Raw genomic sequence first — 25594 nt, forward strand, 5'->3', positions numbered from 1 at the left:
TCAATCTGTGCCCTTTCAAAATGTTAATCTGGAGCTGTCAAAACGCTGATCAGGGAGGCTGTCCAATCATATTTTTTTATCACTTTTTTGTTCAGTTTATGTACACTTAAAAAAATTAAATTCTGCTCATTTGGGAAATGTTATTTTATCTCTGAATTTCATTTGTCAGCCCAAATAGATTTAAAGGCACTGATTTTTTGACGAATATATTTCATTTTAAACCAGACACAGAAAAAAAAATCGTGTAATTTATGTTGAAGCTAGTATGGCTTAAGTAAGATTTATTTCTATTTAGTTTTATGATACAATAACAGTGGAAGGATTAATGCTCGTCACAAATGTATTAGTTTTTTTGAGTTTATAGAAGAAGCAAATTTTGTCTCAAGGAATTCAACAGGAAGCGGTTATTCTTCTCATCAGACGTTGCAAAAAGGAAAAAAAATATATTTTAAATCAATTTTAATTTCTATTCTTTCCAAAATTCACACCACCAGCCTACACTTCTTTCAGGTTATTCAGAAACTGAAAGATACATATGTTACGAGTCTCTTAGGCATAAATCCAAGTCCATTATCAGAGTATATGGATATTAATTGTTAGCCTTTTGTTTTTTGGAGCACTTTCACTTCGGAAACAATTTGTAAGCATTGATTTTTTTAATCAATTCATTAACTATGAACATTTAAAAACAAATAATTTTGCCATGTCATTGCTGGATAAAAGCTCGATATCCTTTAATTTAAGATCTGGATTTGATAAATGATCTGAAAAACCTCAGAGTTTGATGATGATAAACCAATTTCTTTGAAAGTTTTTCAAATACTAACAAGAAACATCTGGCATGAGACAATATCAATACAGACCCCGTTCGTTTTTGGCAACATTCGATTTTGGCAACATTCGATTTTGGCAACATCCGATTTTGGCACATGTGACAAAATCGAACGGTTTTTAGAAGCGACATTACCTTTTAGTTTTCTCTATAACAGGACCAACATAATTTGGACAAACACCGAAAAAACGTTTTTGTGTTCAGAAATGGTGATAGAATACAACAACAAAAACAATTTTTTTTTAAATTTATAAAGTACTCAAAAATTACAAAAATATGAAAATTAAAAAACAAATACGAACAAAAGACTAAAAATGACAAAATCAACTAAAAAATGACGAAGAATGACAAAAACAGCAAAAATGACAAAAAAAACTAAGATTATTAACAAATTAAAAATAGTGCAAAATGCATTAAAAACACGAGAAAAAAACTTTAAAAATTTTAAAAAAGGTCGGAAATTGACTTAAAATAACGTTAATGATAATAAAAAGAGTTATTTTGTTAAAATAAGAGAAAAAAAAAATTCAGAATAAAAACCGTTTGATTTTGGCAACATTCGATTTTGGTAACACAAAATGTTCGGGCATGTTGCCAAAAACGAACGGGGTCTGTATCACCTTTAAAAACGAATTGTCGAATAAAACCCTTTTTTTTCGCTAAATTGACGCTATTGTACGGATATATTTTCATTAACCCCGTTATGTTTGTTTGTTGGTTCAATAAAATTTTTAAAGTGCAAGAATAAAAAAAACAATTTTTTTAGTATAACTGGCATCCCTGATCAAGTCGAGTCCGGAATAAGGCATTAAGGCATTTCCCCACTTGTCAAACGAACAGCTGATTTCTCATGTTTACAATTTTCGGCAGCTGGTGGTACACGCTCCTTTTTTTAAACTCAAAATTAAGTACGACCGAGGTTCAAAACATAGTTCGATTCTATGAACTTAATGTTAAGTACCCTTTTTCCTCCTCGCGATTGTTTAAAATGGAGTTCGAACTGCGAACTCAAAACTAATCCCATTCGTGCCATTTTTGCCGAGCCGCATTTCAGGTAGCTACGAACAAGGGCATAAAAAACGGTTCAAAAAATGGTACTCGCTTTTGAACTTAGTTTTGAGTATGCTTGTCAGAACTTAGTTTCGCTATTGCCCAATCAAACTCAAAGCTGAGGGCTGCCACTGAAGTGCTGTTTGACCGTGGTCAAATCATAGTTCGATTGTATGAACTAAAGTTGAGTTCCTTTTTTCCTCCTTGCGATGGTTCAAAAGGAAGTTCGAACTGCGAACTCAAACTAATTCCATTTTTCCTTCGGCGAAGGAGCAAAACTGAGATCGATCTAATGAACTAAAAATTGAACTCTCCTCGCGTGTGTTGAACTGAAAGCACTTAGCGAGTTCGGCTGCGAGAACTGCATTTTGGGTAGCTACGAATAAAGGCATAAAGAAAGTTCAAAAAATGGAACTCGCTTTCGAACTTAGGTTTGAGTATGCCAGTCAGAACTTAGTTTTTGCGTTTGCTCAGTCTTACTCAAAGTTGAGGGCTGCAACTGAAGTGCTGTTTTGAACCAAAACTACTTAATTTTGAGTTTAAAACAAGGAGCGTGTAGGGTAAAAATAACAACAACACTACACAGAAAAAAATAATGACTATTACGTGTCATTGAAAATGGTTACCTTTAAAATAAAACTGCCTATAATCGAAAAAGCATGTACATTTAAGTTAAAATCATTCAAATTTACAGCAAATGTCCTGTAACAGAATGGAGCATGACATTTGCCGTAGTTTTACAGGTCAAAGGCAATAATTTGTAGTGAGCAGGTTTTTTACAGGCTGCACAGAAAAAAAATCTGAATCCTTAACGACACTGAAATTGAAAACCTTTATTATTACATGACATGGAACGCGATTTATTGATGTAAATTTACAAAATAAAAACAGTTGAATCCTTAACAGCACTGAATTCTAATGACACAAATATTATTTGACACGGAACGCGATTATTTGATGTAAATTTACATCACATATGATGTAAATAAAAAGAAGCATCACATACGACGGAATTTTCAGTGCGAATTAAATATTACACGTCTTAATATTTTACATGTCTTCCAAATTTTACACGTCTGTTGAAGATTGCAGACGTGTAATATTCAACTCGCACTGAAAATTCCATCATATGCGATGCTTCTTTTTCGTTCCATCATATGTGATGTAATTTTACAATTTTTTTTGGTCACACGAAATTCTCAACAACACTGAATTGGAAATTTCTCAAAATTACACGACATGAAATATTCCAATACACTGAACGTGATAATGTCATGTAAAATTATAAACTGTGAAGAACAAGACCAGACAAATGTGACAAAAACTGTTAAGTCAAGTCGTGCGCCAAAGTATTTTCCCCGCGCGCGAGTAAGTTAATCGGTGTTGATGGTTCCCGGAGATATCCGAAAAACAGGGATGCGGTTCTGGAAGCGGATCCACGGTGTTCAACATTGGATCCGGTACTTCGCGGAAAAAATAAAAGAAATAAAATATAATGTGTGTTGAAAAAAATTTTGCCGCTTAATAAAATGAATCATATTAATTATAGATGAGTTTCATTTTTATTAAGAGACGTGAAAATTCCAGTATTGAATCATATTAACAATAAATAAAACAAAACAAATTCCAATTGGAAAGTTTTTCTTCCAACATTCAGTGATTTTATAATTTACATCATTTTTTATTTTACACGTTGCTAAATTTTACATCATTTTTTATTTTACACGTTGCAAAATTTTACTGGCGTGTAATTTCCAACTAGCACTGAATATTCCGTCATATATGATGCTTCTTTTTATTTACATCATATGTGATGTAATTTTACAGATTTTTTTGGTAGTGTGTGGTTTCAAATTCCAGGACAATGAAAATAAAGGTTGTCAATCAAAATCACAAAAGCTATTATGCTAGTTACTGTTCGACTGCCAACATTTTCACAATTCAGGAGATTACACAAGTCAGCTAAGCAAAAGTGACAATTACTCCGAAAACAGCGATGCGATGAATTTGCAGGACCAAGCAGGAGGAAGAAGAGGTAACTTTTTTTTTCATTAGAAGCTCAGAATAGATTTTCAACTTTAATTTTTTTTTTCTAGCTCAAAATAAACCGGATAAATGGAAAAATTGTTTTCGGTTGGCTTTTTCAAAAGCCTTTCCTGTGTGATTGCTAATGATTTCGACGCATGGAATTATTTGCATCGATGGAGACGGTCTTACCGCCAACAAACTCGCTGATTTGGCTAAATTAAAGCGGCATTGGGAGTTATTAAGCAAACACTAGCGACACCATGTCCTCCATAGAAAAGTTTCGATTAGTTAGGGAGCTTTTGGAAAGCTTTCGAAAACGGCCATACATTTGTCCTAACTCCGAAACGTCAAAAAATTTACCTGGCAAGGCGGTTTGACGGAGCAACCTGTACGGAGATGGGTTCTTGTAAGATGGAATTCCATCCGTGTGTTTTCGTTCCCAGGAACGATAGGAGAAAGTATTGACATGATGAGATTAAATAATAATAAATAATGCTTACTGCAAATAGTTTGTTTTTACTCAGAATTGAAAAATCGCCATTAATTCAGGTTACTAAAACATAAACAAGACAAATTCCAATAGGAACGTTCTTTCCAAATTTACAGCCTGTAATTTTAGAGCAGCCTGTAGAAAAATACGATCACGTAAAAATAAATTTCACGTGATATATTTTCGACCTGTAAAATTGCGGTAAAAGTCCTGCTCCTTTTTGTTACAGGATATTTACCGTAATTTTACAGCAATTAATTTTTTCTGTGTACGCATGTTCAATGGCCGGATAGTAACGAAACCAAATTGGCGGTGCAATAGTAATGGTTACGCAAAATTTTGATTTTTTTAAACTACCTAAAATTAAACAATTGTAGACAAGAAGTACTTTGAAGGTAATATTGATGTTATGTAATGTTAATTTGAAAAAATAATTTCTTTTGAAGAAATAATTGAACAGTGCTAATCTCGCAAGTTCAAAATGGCGACCAGTAGGTATTTACATTTTTCAAAACAAAAACCAAAAGCTACCCTACCACCATCTGTCTCAGGAAATACTCATTTCCCCACTTGTCAGACGAACAGCTGATTTCTCATGTTTACAATTTTCGGCAGCTGGTGGTAGGGTAAACATAACACCAACATAACGCATGTTCAATGACCAGATAGTAACGAAATAAAATTGGCAATGCAATTGTAGTGATTTTGCAAGCGCACCTTGATGAGGAGAATATAAATTCTATATTTAATTAATTGTAAATTCATAACAAGTTAAGACATAAAGGTATGTTGATGCTTTTAATCAAAGAAGTTTTTAAAAGAAAGCATTGAACAGTGCTTATCAGCGAGGCTCTCTTCAAAACACCTGAAAATGAAAATAAATTAATTTCTTGTCTTGAACAAAGAAAAATGCTTCGTGAGCTATAAGTACACAATTTGTAAAATCAGTAACTCAGTTAAAAACTAATTGTAACACAACGAAATGCAAAAATCAAGAATTGACTCTAATAACCCTAGTCACGGTGCCCCCTTGGACCGTTATTATAAAAAAAAGTGACCATCAAAACCAAGTATAGGGCTCGATTCCTTAGGTTATTCTACACCTCTGGACAAATTTTTAAAAAAATCCCTAGTCGAATTTTCGAGTAATCTTGATTTGAAGTTTTTAGGTAAAAAAAAACCAATATAATCATAATTCGAAGTACTTAATATCGCCAAGATACCTCCGAAAAGGTTCAACAAGTTTTCCGAGATGTTTTCAACCGGAAGTTACATGTTGCCGTTGCTACAAATTGTAATTATTTACAGCTGACTTAACTCACTAAACAGGCTTAAGTATGTTGTTTATACGGGTTATTGGTTTTAGTTTAACTTAAGTGTTACTTTCTTTGGAATGAGAATTAATGAGTGATTTTCAATTAAGTAAAGGTGATTTTTATGGAGCAACGTAAAATAAACGTTATTGTTACAGACTAATAGTAAAAAGCTTATCCTGACATATATGATTACTGTTATAATCAATCAATGCACTTATCAAGCGATCATTGTAAATGTGCGATGATTTCGGCGCTTTGTCATTGCTAGGGCGCGGTCAAATTTATGAGGCCATTGACCAACAACCTCTTTGAAGAAATCCGAGATTCTCCGAGACTTAAGTGCTGCAAAATTTTCAGCAAAAATAACTGGCAAGCATCAACGATCGACAGGCCCTCACTAACTGCAGTAAATATTTCCGGAAGCAGAGCAATCTGTCAACCTGATTTTTTGCGACGCCTAAATTGTTTAAGGTGTTCTCTCTCTTTAGATACTAAAATGAACTTCCGAGAAGCTTTAAAAATAAAATTTTAGGTTGATTATCATTCTTTTCAGACAGAACCGAAAGGTGATTAAGCTTCTATGAACAATTTTTAAGGAAATATTGATTGCTTGGGTTAGCCTTTTTAAGCCAGTGTAAAGACTTTTTAAGTCCATCATGTCTTTTTGCTTAGTATTTAGAAGCGCCATACTCTATGAAACCTTTTATTCGAATTGAGGAATGTATAAGCTACCATGAAACCGGGCTTCATTCTTCAATGGGAAGCTTAAAAATCTTAATGTACTGATTTCATCGATTTTTCAATCAATTCAAAAAACCAAAACAGAAACAGTGGGCTAGTCAAAGTGCAAAACAGCATCTGCATCAGCATCATCCAAGGTACATAGAAGTTTCAAATTGGTGCCGTATGATACTTGAAAGCTGAATAATGGTAAAAAAATGTCAAGAGGACCTCCAATTTGTAAAAAGTGCATCATAAGAAGGGGTTGCCAAATTTCAATGCCGATCGGAGTTAACTAAGAGTCAAAAATGTGATGAAATGTGCATAACACCAAAGAAGATACGGTTGCTTTCCCGACTACTGGCATAAAAAATTCGAGTTCTCAGGCAAAATGATACATAACCTCAAACCTTATGTTTTGAATTCGTCTTGGTACATCTTCGTACCTGAAAATTATTACATTTTCAAAGGTGATGGGCAAGGTGGCCGAAATCACAGAAATATCAAGTTAAAAAATGTTCAATTTCTACACCCATAGAAGAGGTTGCAAAAATCCAATGCCTATTTAGCATATCTCTGTGCCGATAATGCGCTGAAATGTGCACTGTGCCGAAGACCGTATGTTTGAAAAACCGTAACTGGCATAAGGACTCGGCTCCCAACTAAAATGATGACCACTACATTCAAGCGAAACAAGAAAAACATTTTATGGGATTTCCTTCCTATTGGGTAATTCATCCCAGAAACAAGAAAATAAAAATTAAAACCACAGCGCAGAGTGAGAATCGAACTCAAATCACTAGTTATATCGTCTTGCCAGTCCGACATTTTAACCAGTGTACTATTCAAGCTTCATGTAGGACGAGGGATATTTGTCATACGGTTTCTGTCAACGATCAATCACACAAAAAACGCACAACGGCGGCTTCCCGGCGTTTGGCCTCCTTTCAATGCATTCCTTTGTCTTCTGATGGAAACGGGAAAGGGAACGGGAGTGAAGGAAAGGGGGGGGGGGTTATTGAATGAGAACTGTGCTTTGTTTACTGCCTGCTACACATGCGCAGCTTAGCCGGTGGTTGTTTTCCGGTGGATTGAATTGAAGCAATGTTTTTTTGTTGCTTTTACTACATACACACGCACAGCTTGGCCGTGGTTGTTTGCCGGCGGATTGAATTGAAGGAATATTTTTGTTGTTGCTTTTGCTACACACGCACAGTGCTCGGTTCGCTGGCTGCTTGGTGTTGGCCGATATTTATTTCTATCCTTCTTCGTCTTGTGATGCGATAGGGAGGGACGTGAAATCGTTTTTATTTTGTTTCTTTCAGACATACGCAATTCGGTTAACTTGGGAGGTTAATGCCGGTGGGAGCAAATCGAATCAGCACTGGTCGCGTTATCTTCTTGTACCAATGATGCCGCCATCGGCACAGGGGCTGAATTGTGGGTGTAAGAGTTATATGGAGGGAAGGATGCACCTTTTTCTCCAATTTGATTTCAGTGAACTTAATTCGAAGCATTTTAAAAAATTTCAAAACTAGAGATGAAATTTAAACTTTTTTAATCCATTTTCTATTTAAACTTATTTCGATATTCTTTGATACAACTTCAATCTGCGAAGCTATATTTTTCAATCCTAGAGAATGTTTATAAAAAGGAGACTTTCGTTTACCAGGAAGTTAAAAAAAGACTTATGAGCTCATGAAGGAATCTCTTGTTACAAATGCCATTTGTTAAATATTAATAAAAAACACTTTCAATTGAATAGAAGAAAATATAAAGAAACTTTTCAATTAGGTATATATTATCTCTCAGCTTCTTCATATTAGGGCAAAGTAATTTCAAAGAATTTTTAAGATTCTATCTCTGTAACTCTAAGTTCGAAAAACACATATTAGAGATAAAATTAGTTTATGATTATAGAATTATTATGAACTTAAATCTGGTTTCAAAACTCTGATATTTTCTAACAAAATAATATTATACGAAAATATCGTATATTTAACCAATTCTGAAATTCATTTCTCATTGTGGATTGTGGTCCATAAGTTTTATTTCAAACTCTAAATTAAATTCTTGAAAAAATATAAAAATATCTATATTTTAAAACTTTTTTGAATCTGAAACAAATTAAATGAAATTTTTATCATTTGCTTGAATAGAAACAACTTTGGAACAAAGAGGGTATGAATAAAATGAAAAATACATTTTTATTCCTTTCTTCCAATTTTCCCTAATTTAAAACGGTTCTTAGAAATAATTACAAAAAAAATGGATTGAAGGATACATTTCTGGTAGCATAAGACAACGAAAATCACGTTGATACCAAACATATAAGTGCTGATTTTGACTATTTTGGCAGTGTTGAAAAATCGTCAATAAAACAAAGGAAACTATAAATATTTATTATCTGTATTAATTATAACAAATTAAACCGTATAAACAACATACTTAAGCCTGTTTAGTGAGTTAAGTCAGCTGTAAATAATTACAATTTGTAGCAACGGCAACATGTAACTAAAAAGACATACACCGTCTTAGCCGATTTAGGCTTTACAGACTGAATAAATGACGCGGACAACTTAAGATTAACATTTAACACCCAGTACCGGGATGGGAATCGAACATCTCGGAAAACTTGTTGAACCTTTTCGGAGGTATCTTGGCGATATTTAGTACTTCGAATTATGATTATATTGGTTTTTTTTACCTTAAAACTTCAAATCAAGATTTCTCGAAAATTCGACTAGGGATTTTTTTAAAATTTGCCCAGAGGTGTAGAATAACCTAAGCAATCGAGCCCTATACTTGGTTTTGATGGTCACTTTCTTTTTATATTAACGGTCCAGGGGGCACTGTGCTAGTGGTTAAAAGGTCTCAAATAAATAAATGGCGACCAGTTGGTGTTCACATTTTTTAAAACAAAAACCAAAAGTTACCCTACCACAATCGATCTCAGGAAATACTCTATATACGCTATTCACAAGTTAGATGAATTTTTCGAATTAGTGTTTCCATTTTGTCCGCTGGAGGATGCTGATGATGTCGCCTTCTCATGAAGTGAAGAAATCATGTGTGGTGAATATTGGTTTCAGTTATATTTGGTAGTGGGCAAACTATTAGAATTCTTTTTGTCTGATACTTACAAACTGAGAAATGAGAACTAATATGGCAAAAATAGTGAACGGACCTTTATCTTCGGATTCTACTAGATTTTTGCCTAATGTCAGGGCATCTGTATTAAGGATCAAGTCTCTTTTAGTAGAGGGTTAAGTCTCCTGTAACTAAAAAAATATCACAATTTTTTTAGTCTCCCTCAAAAATGCTTCCAGTTCATTCACGAATTCATGTATGTATCTTTCAAACTTTTGGAGCATATAAATTTGAAGTTATAAGACGGTGAGTTGCTAAATTTTCCCAAAGAGATATGATGAAAATAAGACAAGGGGATCAAGTATCCCTATTCTCCCCTAAGTTTCAACGCCTCGAAAGTAGTTTTAAATCATTGGTTTAGACTTTATTTGAATAAATTTTCTGTGTCAACTGAAGTTTCAAAACACTATCTTTATTGCCTAAGAAAAAGCGCATCGCAAAAGGTATGTTAATAAAGTTTTCAATTTTAGGTAGCAACAATTTCGACGGGATTTTTTTTCATGCTACGAATATTGCAGTAATACGACATACAATTTCCTAGACATGTTTGATGCCATGCTGATGACATACTGAGTGAAATATTTTTCAACTTTATGACTTCTAAAAAAATAATGTAAACAGATAATGAAACGGTAATGGTTAATGGGGCATAACATTGAAGTAGCCAGAAAATTTTCATATTTAATTTCTCTAAAAAAATCCTTTTCTGCGGCCCGCAAAGCTTTATTCAAATGTTTTTGCCACTTTGGAAAGCAAAATCCATTAAAGAAATTAGTCGGCAGAGCAGCCAAACAAACAGATGCTACACATGATCAAAGGAAATTTGAAGTCCGTTGGTGGAGACATTATTTTCGTTTCAAACAAAAATAAATTTTTATGATAAAAAATATGCTCACCAGATTTTTTTTTAAATTATTCTATTTAATTCAGCAAAAAGGCTTGTTCTGTACAGGCAAAAAATTTAAACGAAAACCTTGTGGAATATTTTTTCATTTCTGAATATTGACGGAAATTACAAAAGTTTAATAATAAAGCCTGGGTGAAAGATTTAAAAATTCTTATCAACGCGAATCAACCGGCATCAGAAATTTAAAAAAAATATGATTTTGATAAAAACAGAAGATATCTGAAATTCTGTGACTATCCCCTTTTGACGAATATCGGTGATGCTGTTTCAGAAATTTTGATAGATAATTTACATTCCACATTACCAAAGTCACAATAAAGCTTCAGAAATCCTATCCTATCTTTACATCTAAATTAAATCAAAAATAATAAAAATGTATAACGAAATTCTAGAATCATGTATGAAATTTTGAAGATATTTGCTAAAAAATATGTGAAATTAAACATTTTTCTGTGATTTTAACAACCTTCTCAATGCAATGATCCAATACAGATATTCAATTTTAAAAGCAGAGATTTTACCGTTTGTAAAAAAATAAAGCAAGTTTTTATTGTGGAAAAAAAATTACAGAAAGTCAATTTGCGATTCTACGTCCAACGCTTAGTTATCACTGTGGTGTGGTAAGCTCCATAAGATTTTCTAAATGGAAGTGATTACGAATATTACCATCGGTTTAACAAGAAAGTTTTAAGAATGAATGTTCGCCAAAAAGTACTGTTAAAAAATTGAGAGAGTTAAAAAATGACAAAGATTTAGTGATGTATCTTTTCAATATCGGGTATTTAAAAAGACGTGTTAAATTTCTGTTTTAAAACAAGTAAATTCGTTTAATCTTTCCTATTTGAGATTTGTAGTTCTAAAAAATGACGTGAAGCTCTGCTAGTTATAAAAAAAAATATTTTAAGTGCAACCCTCCGACAAGATTTCAAATTTAAAATGGCCCGTTGGTTCAAAAAGATGCTCACCCTTGCTGTTAAACTTGCCTTTTGCACTTTTAATACAACGATTCCCATTTCCCATCTTCTGAAAACCTATGAAAATTCATGCATAAGGTGTCATGAAAGACTGCCACACATGCTGTTATATGAGAAGAGCATCAAGGTGTTGCATACATTTAGGGGTAAAAATGAAACCAATAAATTATACTTACTTCATGAAACACCCGGATGAAAGTTTACTGCTAAAAATAATGTTCCAACCCAATAACATTGCAAGGTGTGGATTTGACAAAACTTGTAACAAAAAAAAAACTCATATGAGAAGTAAAAAATTACGTCATCAACATTTGTTAACCATTGAATAGTAGTAATGACTCATTGGTTTAAAAATGTTTTTTTACCAAGGAATACCAAGGAGAGTAAAATGATAAATAAAATTCAAAAGTATTGTGGCATGAAAACGTACGTAACGTTGCTCCGTTTGAAGGCAATCAGTAAACGCTATAATTTTTTGGTAATTTTTACATGTTTTGCCTGAGATACATAACAAACAGGCTAACATGGTTGGCGTGAAGGCGTTTTCTAAATTTTAAGCATCTCAAAAAATTAATTGAAGGGTAAATCGCCTTTCAGTAGCCAAGGATTTTTAATTTATTCATTTATGATGGAAAGGGATTGGAATCCTTAATCCCAGTTTAATGGAAACATATTTTGCATGAAACAATTGAGAGAAAACAGTTTGAATACCAATATGAGCATAGTTATTGAACTAGTTAGTAAATTGTCTGATCTTCAAAAGTGTTATGAACATACATCTATTCTTTTTTCAAAATCTCTATTAATAACACTAGTTTACAGCATTTTTGAACTCAGTAAACTGAAGGTCATTTCCAATGTAAAATCGGGCGCTGAATTTGAAAATGAAATTCAAAAAATCTCAGTAGAACCGTTTTTGAGCTATGCTCCAAATATGAAATTTCGAAAAAATTAAAAAAGTTCTTGTACTTAGATTAAAATATCTCAGACGGCATAACAGTAATTTGAAATCCCTCTTTTGCATGTTGAAGGTGATTAAGTTTTCTATCGATCATCTAAACACTGTTTTATAGTTTGACCAACAGTATTGTTGATATTAGTGACTTTATGAGAAAAAAAATTATAAAAAACGCATTTTTTTAGAGAAAATTTTGTTTCAACGAAGGTTTTAGACTCGATGGTAGCATTTAAAAAATCTGATTTTCTTCTGCGTTTAAATGTCAATTTAAAACAAAGATTTCAATTGGTTATTTATCAAAATCGGTTGAAAATTGAAGAAGTTATGGCTACTTTACCATAACTGAAAATTTTGGAGTTTTTAATAATTTAACGAACCGCAGTACACTTATCATAGTATAGGAAAAATGAAACATGATAAATGTCACTCGCTCCAAGTCAAAATTATTTATTAGCTTACCAGAAGGTCACATGCCAAGTTTCAGGAAGATCTGACCATAGGGAGGGGTTGCTTAAGTCTCAAACGTGAATTAAATTTTGAGGTATTTTGCCCGGAAGAAACGAAAAATACTGGTTTTTCATCAGTAACTTTTTTCATCCCTAGCTGATTGTTTTTTATGGTTGATTTTCTTAAAGCCTAAAATGAGACAAATATTTCACCTGAAGACTGTAACTCGATTGGATTTGAAACAGAAAAGTTATTGCGGTTCAAAGATTGTATTTTGGTCAAAAATTGTCGTATAAAACGCAATGGGTAAAAAGTACACATTGCGTGTTGGACAAAATTTTTGGCCTTTGAACCGCAATAACTTTTCTGTTTCAAATCCAATCGAGTTACAGTCTTCGGGTAAAATATTTGTCTCAATTTAGGCTTTAAGAAAATCAACCATAAAAAACAATCAGCTAGTGATGAAAAAAAGTTATTGATGAAAAATCAGTATTTTTCGTTCCTTCCGGGCAAAATACCTCAAAATTTAATTCACGTTTGAGACTTAAGCAACCCCTTCCTATGGTCAGATCTTCCTGAAATTTGGCATGTGACCTTCTGGTAAGCTAATAAATAATTTTGACTTAGAGCGAGTGAGATTTATCATGTTTCATTCTTCCTATACTATGATAAGTGTACTGCGGTTTGTTAAATTATTAAAAACTCCAAAATTTTTAGTTATGGTAAAGTAGCCATAACTTCTTCAATTTTCAACCGATTTTGATAAATAACTACTTGAAATCTTTGTTTTAAATTGACATTCAAGCGTAAAAGAAAATCAGATTTTTTAAATGCTACCATCGAGTCTAAAACCTTCGTTGAAACAAAATTTTCTCTAAAAAAATGCGTTTTTTATAATTTTTTTTCTCATAAAGTCACTAATATCAACAATACTGTTGGTCAAACGATAAAACAGTGTTTAGATGATCGATAGAAAACTTAATCACCTTCAATATGCAAAAGAGGGATTTCAAATTACTGTTATGCCGTCTGAGATATTTTAATCTAAGTACAAGAACTTTTTTAATTTTTTCGAAATTTCATATTTGAAGCATAGCTCAAAAACGGTTCTACTGAGATTTTTTTGAATTTCATTTTCGAATTCAGCGCCCGATTTTACATTAAAAATGTTGGTCAGTTAATCAAGTTCACGATTTTTTTTAAATTTTGTAAACTAGTGTAATTTATAGAATGTCTGTTATAAACTTATCAAAATGATTTATTCTCTAAAACCTCCAATTGGCGGAAAATTCATTTAGTTTTGAACTTCCCAGTGGCAACCCTTTGCTTCTTTCGCAAAATTGCCTCACACACTGGCTAAGTTTTTATTTGTTCTCCTGGTAGGAACCTCCATACATATTACATAATAAATTCCATTACTCTAACCTGCGAAGGCAATAAAAATTGGCTTTCCCTTGATTTATGTTTCAATTTTTGCTACAGCATGTAGCTAAAGGATCCACAAATGTGCGCGCTCTCTTCAGGTTATTTATCATGAAGCATTTTATTCTGGCATCCATTTCGGGTTTTTTTCTGCTATATTTTTTCAACCAGTTACATCCAGCCCGGGGATTTTGACGAGGATGCACCTTTTTCCATGAAATGCGGATGCTCTGCATTGTTTGTTGGGTAGCAAACTGTGAGCTGCACTAAATATTTCCTTGTTGCTGAAGGCTGCTGCATCCGGAAAAGAGCCCGGGAAAAGTGAGCTTTATCTGCGCAACAGAAGGCACACTAATTGCTTCTTAATCGTACAGATTATGGCCGGCTGACAGTTTATTAATTTTTCTTGTCCGGATAAAAAACGATAAATCGCTATTAGATTGGATCGCACATGCTTGTGGCAACCTGAAGGTTTTTTTCTCAACATCTTAGAATGGATTATGCTTATGGATAGAAATTCCATTGAAACATTCCCTAAAACAAGGGAAAATATCATGATGCAATTTAAAAGTGTAAGTAAATTTTCAAATTTGGTTTCCGATTTCTTTCTTCTTCACAGAAAACTTCGTTATCGACAGTGTGGTCAGCTCCAGTGAAATGCTTTCGGATACGCTCAGCCAGAATGGGCACACGGTTTCTGAATCATCGAGTTCGCTGTCTGCGGAGTTCGGTTCCTCTTCGCGAAAGCGCGGAGGCGCCATTGAACTGCATAATGCCTACATTGCAGCCGGAACGTTAGCTGCCGCCATTTTGATCGTCGCCGTTGTGGTGAGTATTGATCGAAACCCCATTTCCGGATAAAAGTTAGAAGATTTGAAAATATTGGAGAGTAATTCGTGCTGTAGGAGATGCAGGCTTGTGCATTCAAAACATCACTTCCACCTGCAACTACTTGTTTATAGCCCATTCAAAAAATTTAGGAAATTGATTAAGCTTAAAGGCAATCATTGTCCGTGGATAAATTTTGATCCTTGGACACTGATCAAAATAAAAATTAGTTATCTCAAAAAAGACGAAAGTAATTCAGAAAATACACATTTGAAAGAGATGCAAAATCATATTTTGAAAAAAGTAGAGATGTGTAAGAGGAAATGCAATAGTAGTCACTTTGGAAATATTTTGAGCAATACATCTTGTTCAAAACTGTGGAATAAAAATTAACTCAATACTCTGAAGGTCAAAGCCTAAATTCGATATTTTCTTAAATGTTAATAACACCGTCGAGGAAAATCAACACAAATTTTTTATTACATTTAACAATTATTTCACCAGCATCGGAAAATCTCAAACTATAACTAGAGACCATGATTTCAATACATTTTCGCATAAAAGGTGATAAGGTAAAAATTTGGTCAATATCAACTTGACGTATTTCTTTCAATTTTGCATTTAAAAAACCTGAACACCCCTCATTTTGAAGGTGTGTGTGTGAGTAGAATGTTGCTCCTATTTTGATTTTGGAATTCACTCTTCAATTTTCAAAATGCCGTCCAAGGAAGAAGAGCAGCGTATCAAAATTTTGCTTGCGCATCGCAAAAAACCGAGCTACTCGCACGCAAAGCTGGCAAAATCGCTCAAAAGTTGCCAAATCTACCGTTACAAATGTAATTAAAGTGACGACGACGATGCTGACGAAGTTTGACTGCGCGGTAATGGAGGACGAAACCTACGTCAAAGCCGACTACAAGCAGCTTCCGGGACAGGAGTTTTATACGGCAAAAGGAAGGGGAAAGGTAGCAGATATTTTCAAGCACATGAAACTGTCAAAGTTCGCGAAGAAATATTTGGTTTGGCAAGCCATCTGTACCTGTGGCTTGAAAAACAGCATTTTCATAGCTTCCGGGACTGTCAACCAAGAAATTTACGTGAAAGAATGTTTGAATAAACGTCTGCTGCCTTTCTTGAAGAAAACGGTTGTTTCGTACTGTTTCGGCCGGATTTGGCATCTTGCCATTACGGTAAAAAGGCCATGGAGTTCAAGGCATACTGTCTTTCTGCGGCGAAGAAGGTGGACAAGGTGGCTGTACAAAATCTGATGGCAGGGGTTAAGCGTAAGGCCCGGCAATTCGGATTTGGAAAAGCGGAATCCTAACTGAATATTTTTCCTGAATTTTATACTAATTAATCTTGAAAATGAAATTTAATTTGATATTTTAAATAAACGATTTCACCGATTTATACGCGTTTTCCCTTGATCAAATTTTGTCCGTATCACCCTTTATATTACCTGATAGCGGTTTGAAGCGAACCTACATGTAAAAGAAATGACGTTTGAAATACAACTTTCCAATCGATATAAAAGAGTTGTCAAAATCGATTCAAATCGATCCGAGCTTTTGTCCTAGAGTTTGCAGCTCTCTAATTGAAAACCAAAACGGTAAACATTTGATGTTTTCGCAACATATTTAAAATTTTATGGTCTTTTATATTTTTGAAAGAAAAAACTGCTTCAATTAGCTAGGGAGATAAAAAATGTTTATCTTATGAATAAATTCATTGACTTAAATTTTTGTGCAGGATTGTGAAAAATCTTGGAAAGTCACGTTGAGAGATCCCAAAACACCTGGAAATCAACTATGATAGGGATGCCAGCTCACAAAGAACAGTATTTCTGGATCTTTAGTCTTTTTATCCAACGATTAAAAATCTCCTTAAATTATTAACTTAAGTTAATTTCAGAAAATTATGAATGAGAGAAGAAAGGCTTACATTTAGTGTTCGCAATAGCTATTGTGCGGCAAATCTCTCCTAACATCGTCCAATCCCTGTCGGAATCTGTTCAGCATCACGAAATCAGTTATTAAATGCGTTATCTATACGTTGTGATAACAATCTTACCAGATAAGAACTATCGACCTATAATGTATAAACTCAATTTCCACGTTTTACAGTATTTGTAAACCTGACTACGAAGTAAATAGTTCGTAATTTGCCATTTATTGTACAAAATATCAATTTTAATCTTACCGTTCGGAAAATATTAGTTCGATCACTATTTCCAACGTAAATAGAAAAACTTTCTTATTTTTTTAAATTATTTCACGCACGCTTTTTATCTACTACCGCCTTATCAACCTTTTTCTACGTTTTCTCTTGCCGCTCTGCCGATTCTCGATCTGACGACTATCCGTCGCTGTCATCAGGAGTTGATCGTCGATGTATCCAAGGTTGCCGAAATCACAGAAAAATCTGTAATTTCATAGAATTTTGAGCAAGTTTTCATCACAGAATTTGTGTCACAGAACACAGAATTTTGAAAAATTCACAGATTTCACAGAATTTTTGAATTTTGATTAGATTTCCAAAATTATGATTTTTCAACCAGTATAAAATTAATATTTTTTTACTTTAACTGAATTTTCAATGAAATTAAAGGAAAAAGCATCACAGAAAACCATCACAAAATTTTTGCGTAAAATCACAGAAATTCAGATTTTTTATTCTCAAAAACACAGATTTTTTTTTCGGCAACCTCGGATGTATCCCCAACCAAATCGATCAAGCCGAGGGGCTCAAGTTGGCGCTACTAACAAATTATGTGACTAAAATTCATGTGGTAAATCGTTTTAGAAGTCCTAGAGTCTTTAACAGTGAGCTAAAATTTGAATAAAAGTAAGAATGAATAATTTCATGAAAGTATGGGAAGTGAAGGGTTCAACCCGTTTTCTTTTCATAGCCTTTTCAAAGGTTTCTCAAAGTTAATATTCTGTTTTTTTGGATCTGAAATCGTGCCATTAAGCAAAAACTGTGATTGGGTGAAAAAAAGTTAATTATGTTGTTTTCTTGTAGAAGGTGAACAATCTGATAAATTTGTAGTGACTTCGATAGAAAAGATAATTTTGAATTATTTTGAAGGAAATGACGGACGCCAACAAAAATAGCCTTGATTTATATAAACGGTTGTTCATAGTAGGCAATATAGATAGCGCATGTTGCCCAAACATTTCAGTCAATAAACTTATTCATTAGGTGCTATTACAAAAACTACTTGACAGATCGCCAAAAATTTTGCACATGTAAACACTACATTACTAGTTAGTATTATTGGAAATTTCATCAATTTTTATCCATAAATTCAAAACTTATTCACAAATGAATGTGTGGCCTTTTTATCGAATACAAGAGCTAAAATGACATTTGGGAGCGCTGATTCCAATTATAAACTTGATTTTTTTCTATCAGCTCAAATCAACGAGGTAGATTTTGAAAATAGTTCAAAATACATTAAACAAATTTGTGCACATTTTTGGCAGTACTGAGATTTCAAATCAATGATCAACATTCCCCAAAACCGCTAGTAGTTTTGACTTCTGAGAGAAAAGTTATTGAAGTTTTTTTTTTGTTATTTATTCCGAGTATGCAAAAACGGGTATTTTGACCAATTTCTAATGAAAATTTTAACTAAATGGAATATTCGTTGTATTTAAAATCATATCCATAGGTCAAACCATGTCGTAAAGCTTAGTGTTTTTAGAAATGGGACAGTTATGAATGCGTGTATCTCAAAACCTATTCGTTTGATCCAAATACTTTCTATGAAGGAAATAAAGGTAATCCTATGATAAAATTATTTATCAGTTTTGGTTTGCAAAATGTCTACTTTATTCATGGTATCTCCCATCGGCCGGCGCACACTTTTTCAGTCATAATATTGATCAGTTTTCCCAACTTAGACTTCGTCCAATTTGTTTTTTAGGTGGCTGTACCCTCCTCCATCAATTTCTGCTAGTTTTTGATCCAATACTTTTCCTTTTGAAGAAACTAAGGGCAATTTAGTGGATACAGCTATTTCAAAATTAACAAAACTCGATTATTTTTGAGCCATTTAAAAGCGTTTTAACTGGAATTTCTGAAGGAAAAATCTGTCAGTTACGAAGTGAAACCATCATGAGATTAAATTTAAATAATAATCAGTTAGTATAGATTATAAGTTGTGAAGCGTATATTCAAGATTCCTTTTTTTGGCATTTTAGAACAGCGAAAATCAAAGTTTTCGTTTTTAAAATTGTTGAACTTTTCCACAGGAGCAGAATTTTGGCAAATTATTATATTTTGTACAAAACAACCAGCAAATAAATACTTTAGTCTGCTAGGGACCTTGCCACGAGCAGACATGTCATAGGATTCAAATACTGGAATTTGTTAATCAGCTATCAATTGAAAAATGATGGATTTTATAGGAAACCGTGCAAAGTAATTTTTTTCCTTTCTCTTTTGTATCGTAAATATCTCAGAAACGCGTAAATTTAAAACTTAAAAAAAGGTCTGATACTACTTTTAACAGGCAACAAAATGCTGTCAAAATTTTGAATGTGCAATAACTAGTAATTGAGATATCAGCAAAATGAGGTGTCCCATTTCTTAAAGAACTAAGCTAACTTCAATAAAGTTGTTAAATGAGGTTTCTTAAAGTTATATATTTTTTCGAGAATTGTATCTCTGAAACAAGAATATCTATAAAAGATGCCGTTGATTCAATGAGGTATAATTCATTTATTCAAAAACATCTTTGTTTATCAGTTTTCAAATATCGCATTTTCCCAAAACTGATAAATCTTAAAATTTTCACTCTCCATTTCATCAAAAACTAGAGGTGATAGACAAAATCTCATAAATGTTTAGAATTTATAAGACGCAAAAATCTTCGAATAAGTTTTCGAAAAATAGGAAACAAATCCTGTGTTACCTATTGATATGAAAAAAAGATGAGATCGGAACACTTTTTTCCAAACTTAATAATGAATTATTTTTCAACGAAAAAGATAAATTTTGACAGAAATATGATAACTTTGTGACAAAAATTTGACAAATGTGGCAAATATATGAAAAATATACGATGAAAATATGATAAACTTATGATCACATTAGCGTAAAATTTTTATAAAAATATGAAAAAGAAATTACAAAAAAAAATGACAAAAATACTGGAGTTTATTGACAATATTTTGAAAAAAAAGTAAGAACAATACAAAAAGAATATTACAAAATTATGAAAAATATGTCAAAATTGGTAATAAAGATTTAAATTATCTTTTTGCTATAATAACTTGGACGAAAATTCATAAAAAATGAAAATATGATAAAATTATTACAAAAAAAATTTTTACAAAAATATGAAAAAATGTGATAAAAATTTGACAAAATTATGACAATAAAATGACAAAACTGTAACGAAAATTTGAGAAAATAATGAAAAAAATGACAAATGCGGTTGAAATTTGACAAAGTTATGACAAAAATATTAAAAACTAGCTGACCCGGCAAACTTTGTTGAGCCTGAATTTTTGAGAATTTTGAGAAGTGGATATCCTTGTGCCAGAAAAAAATCCAAATCCAAAATTATAGTTCAATATACAAACAAGTTACGCTTACTTTTGGTTAGCGAAATTATTTTCTTCCAGTAACTTAAGAACGCTTAATCTATCAAGTTCCAATTTAGTTTAGCCATCATTCCTATTCAAAAACTCCTATCTGATCAAGTATTATAAAATTAATGAAGATTGATTTGAACAGGAAATGGATCTTTTTTGCTCGAGTCGTCATAAACTTAGTTTTTTAATCGATTTGTGTTTCCCTCTGTATTTAAATACATTGATGTTTTCTTTAAGGATGATCGTCAGAATAGAAAAATTTAAAAATGAATTGCACAAAACCAGAACATTTAAAGAATAATGAAAATAAACTTAATTTATATATTTTTTTTCATTATTTCAAATGTCGTTTTTTTCGGACTTTGTACTAAATACACTTATTGAATCTTATTGTGAGTTGACAGAGCTGAGTTTGACAAATATTTAACAATTTAGGAAAAGCCACTATTCATCTCATTTTACAGCAACACTTTTCTAATCAATATAATGTTTGAAAATGTCTTTAAAATTTGTGTCGTCATTACCTTTTTTTTTTTTTCAATTTTCAGTTACGGATTGGCAAATTGCACTATAAATTAGGAAATATAAAAAATTAAAAAAAAAGGCAAATCTGTTTTGAGTATTTGGAATAAAAATTCAAAACAATCACAAATTTTTAGTTTATGATCGTAAGATAAGAAACTGTAATCCAAACAGTTAAATTGAAATCTGAATTTTATTGTTAATTTATAACAATATTCTGAATTTGGCTTTATGAATCTGGATTTTCAGTTATAGTTGAACGTAAATTTAAAAGCTGATTTTCTTTGATCTTGATTTTATTTTATTTTTTTTTTTTTGATCGAGTTCAAGTGTTTATATTCTTAAACTCACTTGTGCTTGATAGATTGTTTTTTTGATCTGATATCTGGTACGAAACATTTTTTTTATATTTTTGTGTATTGGTTCATATTTTTCTTTATACTTGAATGTTTCGAACTTTTATGTGGCATGCTTTTCACTTAAATGTTAAATTTTTATATTCTTTCGAGTTTGATTATATTTTTGATTACGATCCTTTTTCCTGACTTTTGGTACTGAGAGTTGGATCTAATATCAAGTTAAAGTCCTATATAGCTAAACCTTGGAAATGTTCCTTTTAACCACTGAGCATAAAAGGTAGTGTACATTTTTCAATGTTTCCTGATCCTCCAATCCGTTCTTATGACAGTGATGCAATTTACTTGGAATCACAAAATTGATAACATTCAATTCTCAAACTGACTGGATAAATTCCTAACATCTTCTAAAAATCAACCAAAAATAAATAAAGGTGATTTTTTATCAGTGATATGACTTTCTATTGGTGTTATCAAATTTCATCAAAAAAGATTTGGTAATGGTCATGTTTTGAGTCTATCGACATTTTTACATCCATATTGCTTGAGTTGCTAAAAGAATATGATATTTCAAAAAAAAAAAAATAACGATGCACGAACAATCATCTAAGAAAATATTAGAATTGCCGTGATTCTGATGCAACAAAGAACAAATTTCGTAAATATGCTTCTTACCGGCTAGTTGCAGCACCCCATAGCAGGGACAATCATATCCAAGTATCCATTTTACTGGTGCCACGTGAAAAGTACACTGGCAATGAAAATGGGCGCCAAAACTTCCTATAGATAGATGGAGGAACATTAGTAAGATGAAAAAAAAAATAGAAATTGGGTGCCATGACTTTTATTTGATACGAATAAAAACTAAAAATTAATTTTCAAAATCCACAAAAACATTTTTGAAACTCTCTCTCCGTTGTGTTATTTTTCGCGTGAAGACGAACACAACAAAAAAATCGCATGCAAATCGTATGATCCAGTGAAGAGTTTCGCGTGTTCGTACATTTCTGTCTCTTTCCCTGTTTTATACATAAGTATAGATAGAAGATATATGATAAGATATTGGAATAAGAGACAGGTTTGAAATACCATATACATTTTTAACTTTTTATAATTGATACATTAAATCTATACTCTAATTACAATCATACAGTTAAAATAGAAGAGCTGATATCATCGTCAGAATTGATCTGATAAAAATATGAAATGAACAAATTATTACCATAGAATATGGCCATATGTAAGCTTGTCAGAATGTTTATAGCACGTATCCGGACTGGACATATTTTTGTCACAGTTTTGTCAGATATTTATCATTTTAGCAGATGCCGACCTCTGTTAAAACGCTATTCGCTAGTTAGTCCGCTACATTATTGTTTTAATATTTATTTTTTAACTTTATTTCTGGAGAACTTACGGCTCAAAAAACTCCATCACTTCATAGAAAATAAAATTTATCAGCATTCCTGCTTGAATCATTGCATCTAGTAGAGTTTGTTTATCCTTTTTTTTTTAAACTGAAATCCCATAAGAAAAAAAAATTGTCGACAAAAAAGTAGCGGACTAATTAGCGATTAGTGATTTAACGCCAGACACTACAAAAAAGCAAATATCAGCATTCTTCCTTGACTGATTACTTGTGGTGACGTTTGTCTATCTGCTGGTACAAAAGTTTGGAGAAAAAATAAATGAAAACGATAACTATCTAACAAAAACGGAGCAAACAAATTAGCGATTAGCGCTTTAATGCCGAACACTGCATTTTAGCGTCAACATATTGTCACATTTATTTCATATTTTCGTCATGATTGGTTATCTAATTTTAGTCAAATTCTTGTCATAGTTTTGACATATTTCTTTAGAACTTTGTCGTCATTTTTCACATTTTTATTTGACTTAAATTGACTAAATTTCCAAACTTATCAAATTAACTAATATTGTAGAAATTGTAAATATTTTTAATGTTGTCGAATTGGTTCGAATAGTAAGGCAACAAATGTATCAAGGGTACAAAAATAAACTTGTGAGCATATTATAGCTCAGCGATTAAACCCAGCTAATAACCTAAAATGAACAAAAATATTTTTTTTTTAATATTCCAGTGATAATTTGTTCTCTAGTGTTTCTGTTTATTACTGATTGTGTTCTTTAATTTAGTGTTTAGTGCTTTGTGCATGATTAAGAATTCTGCCAGTCATCCAAAACACAATTCCACAAATTAAAATAAAGCACCCAATGTGTAGATGACTTCTGCTTCTCAATATCAATTCTATTAGAGGAGTTCATGTCCTGAGTGTCAATGGTTGCCTAAAGATAACTTGAGTAATTTTTCTTCGGCTCTTGGTGTTTTTTTTAATTAGAAAACCGCGAAAACAAAAATCAACAAAATTTTCAGGAAGCCTCTGAAATAGTATGTATCTTAACTAATATTGCATAAATAAGGTGAAATACAGTTTCTATACAGTTAAAGACACATTAATTTATGCAATAAAGCTTTATTATCATCTGAACCGAAAATTACCTTCGGATATATAAGTTGAACTATTTTATTGCAGATTGGTTCGATGGTTCGATCACAATGTATCTACAAACTCAATCATAATTGAGATGCACTTTTTTAAATTACAACATTTCAAAGACGAATTTTGAAAAATGAATTCATGTCTCCTAGTTTCCGCTTGTGAATTGCGTAGGATTTCATACAAACCTTTGTCGTGTTGCCAAACGTTCGTTCAATGTTTCAAGACTATTCCTTATGTTTTTTAAAATCAGGAAGGTTTCTCAAAAATTTTGACAAATCCTTAAAAATCAGAACACCTGATATATCTGCTGGTATAACGGATGTAAATCGATTAAAGCGCTCTCGTATTATATAAAGATTTTAACAAGATAATGAAATTTTGGAATGAAAGTATTGGAAACTGTTAGTAATATTTCTGCAGTTTGGTTTTCAAATTTTGTTTTCCAAAAATTATTGGATTTTGCTAGTTTAATCTAATTGAATGTCCAATTTTGCATGTGATATAGCTCAGTTGGTATGTCAGTTGCTTTTTGAGCCCATTTCCGCGAGTTCGATCCCAAAGAGTGAACAACAAGAGAACACAGTTGTATCGGATTAGTTTTCCAAAAACTGTCCGCTATCTGCAACGTTTAAGGTGGCAAGCTAAGCTAGCTAACTTTCCGTTAGCTCCAACGTTGATATAAAGTCGCGAATGTCATAATGATGGTAAAACGATTGTAATCGAAACAAACAAAATTAATACAAACCAATCGCCTAACTCAATAACTCAATAACGTGGCAAAAGTCTAACAACTTATGATCATTTAAATAATTTCTTCTGCGCCTAAAAGTATGCAATCGTTCTAGTTCTAGTTCCGAACCCGAACCAACTTTCATTTGAAGTCAAACTTCTGTCACGTAGGACTTCGCTGAACTGAATGATTTATGACTAGAGTTACCAACTTACAGGTGCCAGTATGCTACTGGGTAACATTATGAAGAAAAAAACCGCCACCATTCGAGGGCTGCAAATTTTCAGACGAACTAAGGGACTGCCTCAGTCGAAACAGCATCTTGTGCATTCGGAAGTACGGCACTCTAAAGTAGCTTTAAAAATCGAATTCCTTCCGCTCCGAAAAACCGTCACCCAATTCTTGGCGATATGTTCCGAAGAACCATGCTACTGTAGAAGGATGCAACAAAAAATTGGCTCAAAGAATGAAGACGAACAGGGACGAACAAGTCAAAAGTGAAATATTAAACCATAAGTTCGCTTTTTTTTCTTGCTACAATCGTGTCAACGTTAACTTTGTGTTGAGGGTTCAGGAAATGAAGTTGAAATCGGACACTGAAAAGAACAAGCCAGCGAGCGAGCGTCGTGATTCTAGACTCATTTTCCTAGCCTGAAAGTTATGTTTCTACAAGTGAAAAACTTAAAGCGTTAAGCTACCTACTCGAGTAAGCGGTTTTTCCTATAGGCTTTTCAGGAAA

The 25594-nt window shown here is 32.5% G+C and overlaps 1 protein-coding gene across 4 annotated transcripts in view; it reads left to right on the forward strand.

Annotated features, from left to right (window-relative positions):
* LOC129746044 (mucin-2-like) overlaps window positions 1-25594 on the forward strand; it is a 639333-nt gene that overhangs the window by 577560 nt on the left and 36179 nt on the right. For all 4 annotated transcript variants that reach the window (XM_055739468.1, XM_055739470.1, XM_055739469.1 and 1 more), the window contains one exon: window positions 14914-15122. In XM_055739468.1, coding sequence (XP_055595443.1) covers window positions 14914-15122 — 209 coding nt within the window. The remainder of the gene's footprint in view (window positions 1-14913; window positions 15123-25594) is intronic.

Source organism: Uranotaenia lowii, chromosome 2, assembly GCF_029784155.1.
Source record: "Uranotaenia lowii strain MFRU-FL chromosome 2, ASM2978415v1, whole genome shotgun sequence".
In the NCBI taxonomy this organism is placed as follows: Eukaryota; Metazoa; Arthropoda; class Insecta; order Diptera; family Culicidae; genus Uranotaenia; species Uranotaenia lowii.